Genomic DNA, 7,579 nt, shown 5'->3' on the forward strand with positions numbered 1-7,579 from the left:
CATTCTTAGTGTTGGTGTGTTGATCAAGAGAAGTGTGTTTCTTGAGGGGATCAAGGTATCTTGGTTGTGTTGTAAGTGATCTAGGTTTGATTGCTTAGTGGTATTCCTCAGTGGTTTTCTGAGAAGACTGGATGTAGCTCTGTGTTTAGAGTGAACCAGTATAAATCTCTGTGTGCATTTTCTCTATCCCATAACTCTTTAAATTCAGTTTTTATATTTGTAAACTGGTATAAACAACCGATTGTTTCTGCGAAACAACCGATTGTTTTTTTGGTGTTGTTCTTTTAGCTTTGTGTTTTGAGAAACTGATTTCTTAATCAAGATATTCTCGAGGTAATTTCATCCAAGGCTTAAAAGTTTTCGAAATCCCTGTTTAAACCATTCACCTCGCTCTAGTTTAAAGCCATACATTCTTACAACATAAGTTTAGTTCGAATAGAGTAATGCATATAGTATTTGTAAGACGACCTAACTCGGCGTAGGTACAACTGCCCGAGTATAGGCGCCCTGTGATATGAATTTATTTGATTTAAGTTCATGGTAAGACCACCTAATTCAGCGTAAGTACGACTGCCCGATTATAGGCGCCTTGTGAAATGAATTTATTTGATTTGAGTACATGGTAAGACGATATAACTCGGCGTAGGTATGACTGTTCGAGTATAGACGCCCTGTGAGATTGATTTATTTGATTAGAGTACATGGTAAGATGACTTAACTCAGCGTAAGTACGACTACCTGAGTATAGGCGTCATGTGAGATGAATTTATTTGATTTAAAGTACATGGTAAGTCAATTTATTCCGGCATAAGTACGACTACCCGAGTATAGGCACCCTGCAAGTTAAACTACTAGGGATGAATTATTTGTTTTGGCACATGGTAAGACGACCTAGCTCGGGATAAATTGAGTCATCCGAGTATAGGCCCCTGTGAAGATGAATTTATTATTGTTGATGAATTATTTGATATTATACATGGTAAGACGACCTATTTCGGCATAAGTATGACTACCCAAGTATAGGCGCCATGCAGTTAAGTTGATATGGAAATCATTTGAGATAGTGCATGTTGAGACGACCAAGCTCAGAGTAGAAGTGGCTATCAAGATAGGCGCCTTGCGAGGTAATATATCATGGAACAAATGTTGAATTCACGTTGTAAAGCAGCTCAGCTTTAAGGACATGGTGACTCAACCATGCCTGAGTTTGGAATAATCCAAAGAACTTAAGGTATCATGCTCTTTAGCTAACTTGCGAAATAAAGTTTTGAAGTGAATGCCCAAATCGAAAGAGGGTACGTATCAAGTTGAAGTGAAAGGTTGTCTTAACCACGAAGGTGTTGCTTATCAAAAGGTTAGACTTTTCTATCAAGAGAAATAAGTTATTACTTTCCACGCCTAAGCTGACAAAACATTGTTATATTTTTGTGTTAAATGGGTTAAGTTAATTGGTAAAATGTTGGGGCATGCATTTGTAGAGATGAAATAAACTCTTTAGAAGTCTTAGAAATCGAATGCATAAGAGGATTTATAAGTGTGGAATAAACATAAGCAAAATGTTCAAAGTGTCAAAATGTCAAGTGAGTTTGGCAGGCAAATAAGTATTACAGTTCATAAACGACCAATCTGTCGTCAACCACAGTCTTTCCCGGGTCTAATTTAGAGAGGTCCATGGTGTGTTGGACTATTGTTGTCTGCTCTAAGGCGATTTCAAAACCAACCAGGAAGGACTTGGTAGCATCTTCTGTGAGAGAGTTTATGATTTTGGCAGAATTTTCTTCCTTGAAAGCAATCATTTTCTTTAAGCCTTCAATCTCGCCCAAGAGCTTGCTCCTCTCTTCGGATAGGCTCAGAGCCTCTTGAGTGTTCTCTGTTCGGATATGTTCGACTACTTGATGGAGTCGCTAAGCTCTTCGTGTAGGTCACTCAGTCCATTAACCTCTGCTTGGAGACGTTACATGCCTTTACGAAGCTCCATAATTTCCTTAATCTTCTGATCTTCGAACACCTTTCGATTATGCGCCTTGACGTTAACTAGGAAAGCTAAGGCAAACGCTTGGCCTAGCAACTTCAAGGTGTCGTGATAAAGGTGGTCTTCGTCATCATGAACCATTAACCTAGCTTTGTCTTTGCTAGGCAAGAAGAACGCTTTGCCATGAGTCGGGACGTCGAAGACAGGGTCCCATAGGCTTTTTCCCCGTGATCTTTCAGCCTCCCACTCTTGGATAGTAATGATTTCCTAATGTGGAGCTCGACCATCTGAGTTGGAGTTCTCGGTGGGGGAGCTGTCTCTCGCCTTTTCCTCTTGAAAACGAGGCTCGAGTTGGTTTGCTCCTCTTGATCAGATTGGATTGGAGCAACCTCAACGAGGGTCGTCTTTTACGCCAATGAGGCTTTGCTCATGCTAGTAGCTACTCTCATTTTTCTTATGCCCTCATCCATCTCGGTCTTGTTATGTTGGAAAACATTCTTTTTGCAAATAAAACAAGTAAATGATTAATGATAGTGATATAGATGTCTTTATCAAGGGTAGTAACGAAGAGTATCGGTGTATGCTTTCAGGGCATCAGGGAGGTATTCTTTGGTCAATAGAAAGGAGGTGTCAAAAACTACTTTCAAGCTCGTTAGAAACTTGCAGATCCCTTGATCTTTTGCTGACAAATCTTCCAAGCGTCGAACACTCTGGAATCTAGGTTCAGGGGTCCAATACAAGGGAAATTCCTCCAGTAGGGTCGGATCTCATGTTGAAGCTCGAATTTTAAGAAATTTACATTTAAAATTTTTGTATGACGATTGAAAGAGGGTAAGCAAATCTCTTCCAAGGACACCGTTTAGGGAAACCCACAGTTGACGACCTGGATGTTTCGCCTTAAAGAAATACAGGAAAATTTCCACATTTGGCTAAATGTTGAGTTGTGAACACAAGATAATGAAGGCACGACTAAATGCCCAACTATTTGGATGTAGGTGGGTAAGGGCTAGGTTGAGCTCACTTAATAGCTCTTTCTCAAATATAGATAGAGGTAAATGAAGGAGGACCTTCTTGAAAAAAGTGGCATAAAAGAAGAACAAACGAGTTTACCTTCCCTACACTCTACCGTTTCAATGAACCCCTCATGTTTCTCACTCAGAGTACACCCATTTTCCCTTAACCCTTTAATAAGTAGGCGGGTGGTGTAATATGAGGTTTCTTTTAAGAGATCTTTTTTAGCTAGGGGTACATGGAACTATGATCCATCGCTGATATAACTAATGCATAAAAACAAACAAAATACAAGCACATTTCACGTTAGGAAGAATAAACAAATTGAAATAAGATGAAATGCATTTCATTTCAAGTAATATAATCAACAAGATAAATAATGATTTTCAATGCAGATTGATGGAAAAGTAATACCTGGTGCGACAGTGATTTGTGGTGGAGCGACGGTGTTGTATGGTGTCGTGATGGTGAAAGAAGAAGTGTTGAAGGAAGATTTGGGAGCAAGAGAGTTTTGGCGAGCGGAAGAGTCACTACATATGTGACGAGAGAGAAGAAGAAATGGGTATATTATTTGAAAGAGGGAGATGAAGTCGCAGCGTTTCCTCGTTGTTGATGCAAACACCACGTGGAGTTCCAAATTTAGTATGGTGATACGTCTTGTCAGGAAACGCTTCGGCAACCGCGCCCCACCTACCCTCTTTGGAAAATGTCATGTCAGCCGCTAGTGTTGGAATTCCTCTTCGCCTAGTCTAGCTCAGCTCGAGCCTGGGGGACTTGTGTACTGGCTAGGAGTGTTCGGTATGATTAGCTCAGATGTGTGAGTTATGTCTAGCTCGACCTGGGCTGAGTGTGGGCCCAAAAGTGTGTTACGAGGTCATCCTAGGTTTTCTAGTAAGTTTCCGTGGAAAAGATAATTAAAAATAACATAAGAAATAATTGAATTGATTGAGGTATATTATTAAACACAGGAATAACTTAATTAGTTAAAGTATATTATTAAATACAAGTAAAAGCGGTTAAGAATATTTGTACCCAAACGTAACACGTACACGATAAGCAGATTATTGTTATAACATATGTATTAATCAAGTGCAAAATGGGGACGACAAGAGATCGTGGGAGAGGAAAGGAGGCAAGGTGGAGGGGGAAGAGGGAAGAAGTCTGGAGAAGAGAGGCAGACCTCAAGATAACATCGTCGGTGAATAACTCTGGGGAAGGGAGCTCAACAACCTTCTTTTTCTCGAACTTCCCTGACAGCCATGGACAGTACGACATGTTTAGGATTTTCAGAAAATGGGCCAAAGTGAAATAGGTGTTTATTTCCAGGTGGCTGAATAGGTGGGGAAGAAGATATGGCTTTGTGAGATTCTACCCAGTCCCAGATGAGGCCAAACTGGAAAAGAAACTGGACCAGATTTAATTGGCAACTTGAAATTACACGTTAACTTCCCAAAATATAGGAGAGCAGAGGTTGAAGTTCAGAAAGGAAAGCCAAGTACATTTAGACATGTTATCTCTCGAGCTAGGAGCCCTAAAGGTAAGATAAAGGAGAAGGAGGTCTGGCGTGGTTACAGAACTGTCCGGAAGGACGAGACCCAAAAACCTAAACAATCCTATGCTCAGATTGTGCGTAAGCATTCAAAAGGTAGATGGATTGGACCCGCTTTTGAAACAAGGCCCAATGCGCCGCCATGGCTTGTTTCGAGTGCAGTTGGATGGATATCCCCTGACATGTCCTTTGATACCTTGAATGAAGAGTTTGTTAAGGGGGGTATGAGCAGAATCAAGCTTAGATTTATGGGTGATAATCTAGTGCTTCTAACACCCAAAGATGGTGATAGAATGGAGGATATCATTAAGCATAATAATGAATGGTTCGTCTCCCTTTTTTATGATATTGAACCCTGGTCCGAATCTCATGTAGCAGAGCATAAAATAGTTTGGGTGAGGTGTTATGGAATCCCTTTAACCTTGTGGAATAATTAATGTTTCACGAAGGTGGTTGGAGAAGTAGCATCTCTGGTAAAGATAGACGAGTCTACTAGACTGTGGGAGAACCTGGTGTTCGCTCGTTTGCAGGTTAGGTTACGTAAAGCTTGCAAAGTGGATATGGTGAAGGAGTTCAGGATTAATGGGAAGGTTTATAACATTGTCATTACAGAGGAGATATTCAGTAGAGAAAGAAGAGAATGTTCATGTCACGATGATCACTATGCATCTTCTGATAGTATCTCGTCATCGGATACCGTGGTGGAGGAAACGTACCATTCTGGAAGGTCGTCCGATGAAGGGGACGAGTGCGGAGGCATCGGTCTGCGGCGGGATGAGGATTCTGAGGTGGTAGGGATGACCCAAACCTCGATACCAGCAAATTGGAAGTTTTTAGAGAATAAGGCTGTGAGCGATACTGGGTGTCAATCTAAAGGTGGGGTTTCTTTCCTTAAAATGGCAAAACGTGTGAAGGGAGGGTTTGAAGGAGGAGCAACTTTAGCTGCAATTAGCCAAGTCAACGAAGCATGTAAGGTGTTTCAGGGTTCACTGGCCAACCTAATAGAAGGGGCCTATGGATGCAACCTCTTAGCTATTGGGCCTAAGCAAGGTGAGGCCCAATCTACAATGAGAGGTATGGTTAGTAAAGAAGGAATTTCAAGGGGCCCAACGTCAGGTAGCAAACGGGGAAAAACGGTTATTCGCTGTGAGAAGGAAGGGCTCACTACCATGGCTGCATCAATTCCTCATTGTACAAAGGAAGATGGGGATCACCGTGTCGTGTTGAAAACGCAGGTGAGCGATTCTGATGTAAATCCATGCCATGCAGTTCACCGTAGTAGTAAGAGAGAGAGCTCATCTACGGGGAGCTCGGACCCCCAGTCAAGCGGAAGTGTTAAGTGGTGCAAGACGACCAACGGTGTAGAATCAATTGCGGAACACGACGTTGTTTCTAATGGAGAAGTGGGCTGCAAGTCGTCACCGGAATTCCGTAGACTTAGGTCTATGCAAGGGCTGAGTACGCAAACTGCTCAAACAAAGGGGAGGTCGAACGGAGGAGTAGGAACACTCCAGCATGGGGTAAACTCTTCCTCTAGGCTTAGCCACTGTGCCTTGGCGGAGTCGAGTACAGACATTCACCTTTGCAATGATCAGTTGAAGCTGGAAGTCAAGGATGCGGAATCAGTTCAAATTTGGGAATTGGATGCAATCTCAGATTGGAGTGCTCAGGGGGTGAGGGGAATCTGGTTGGAGAGCTGGATCGACTAGAGGAAAGGGATAAGGACGATAAAGAGGTATCTCGGGTGGGAAGTGGGAAGGAGTTACCATGATTATAATCAGCATCAACATTAGAGGGTTGGGAGGGGGGACAAAAGCAAGGTATTTGAGTCACCTTGTGTCTAAAGAGGGTGCTGATTTTCTATGTTTGCAGGAAATGAAAACTTCTTCTTTCTCATATGCCAGATGCTTTCTTTTGTGGAGAAGCTGTAACATTGGTTGGGTCCATCATGAAGGGATTAACGGGGCAGGAAGTATGCTAACAATGTGGAATAATGAAGCATTCGAGTACGGAAGTCACGCTGTTGGGGCTGGCTTTATTGCTATAGTGGGCTATCACCTCGAAGCAAAATGTCTTTGTGTAGTGGTAAATGTTTATGCAGTGTGTAACTTACAGGATAAAATTCTTTTGTGGGAAGCTTTAACGTCATTCAAGCAATCCTACCAGAATTTGACTTGGTGTGTATGCGGTGATTTCAATACTGTAAGGAGGCCCGATGAGAGGAAAGGGATTAGAGGTCATTCAAGCCAAAAGAAGGAGATTGCAGGGTTTAATAACTTTATTGAGACAAATGGTTGGATGGACATTCCTGGTGTAGGGAAAAAGTTTACTTGGTTCAAAGCGAATGACACAGCAAAGAGCAGACTAGATAGATTTCTGGTCTCTGAAGAGTGGCTTCATTTTTGGCTGGTGTACCGTCCTGGTAGTCGGGAGTGATGACGTGGCATCAGGCTATTGTATAGGCGTGTTGATGGGACGCCTGGTTGGCAGAAGGGAAGGAAGTCGGGGGGGCTCGTGTAGTCGCCAGTTATTAAGTTGGCGTGCTCCGATCTCCAGCACTCCAGAACCGGCGGTCACCGGGTTGAAGATGAAGTCGCCAGATGTAAACCCAGGCGACCAAGTAATTAGAGATCGCCGAGACAAGCACATCGCCGAAGATGAAGGTGGTGCAGATCATGAAGGCGGCCGGCGAGACCACAGGGAAGGTGCGTACGAAGGCACCCGAACTCGCCATCCAGAAGAGATCACGCTCCAAGTTAACTATGCACTGAGTAGTATCGCGCATAAGTAACTTAGCCAAAGAAGAGTCAGAAGTAGCGCCCAAGTCAAGGATGCTCCAGATGATGGCACGTGTACAGCTGGATGCGAGCCACGTGTCCAGATGTGTAACTGCCAGGAGAGAGAAAGTGCCCAGGTATATAAGAGTTCTCAACGAACTTCTGAGGTACGCACGTTCAGATTGTCTTCTTTACGCTTGCGAGTCTTGAGTATACTGAGAGAGAACATTGCACGGTTCCTTGAGAGAGTTCTTGAGTTTCACTCTTAGT

The 7,579-nt window shown here is 42.9% G+C and overlaps 1 protein-coding gene across 1 annotated transcript; it reads left to right on the forward strand.

Annotated features, from left to right (window-relative positions):
• The first annotated feature begins 6,299 nt into the window (after positions 1-6,299).
• LOC137815627 (uncharacterized) lies at positions 6,300-6,968 on the forward strand. The gene has a single exon (XM_068618742.1). The coding sequence runs from the start codon at positions 6,300-6,302 to the stop codon at positions 6,966-6,968; it is 669 nt and encodes a 222-aa protein (XP_068474843.1).
• The last annotated feature ends 611 nt before the right edge of the window (positions 6,969-7,579 follow it).

The sequence above is a fragment of the Phaseolus vulgaris genome, chromosome 1, assembly GCF_000499845.2.
Source record: "Phaseolus vulgaris cultivar G19833 chromosome 1, P. vulgaris v2.0, whole genome shotgun sequence".
Classification (NCBI taxonomy): domain Eukaryota; kingdom Viridiplantae; phylum Streptophyta; class Magnoliopsida; order Fabales; family Fabaceae; genus Phaseolus; species Phaseolus vulgaris.

Bases quoted from the DNA above. Each gene is read 5' to 3' on its own strand.
- LOC137815627 (XM_068618742.1), top strand. From the start codon at position 6,300: ATGATTATAATCAGCATCAACATTAGAGGGTTGGGAGGGGGGACAAAA.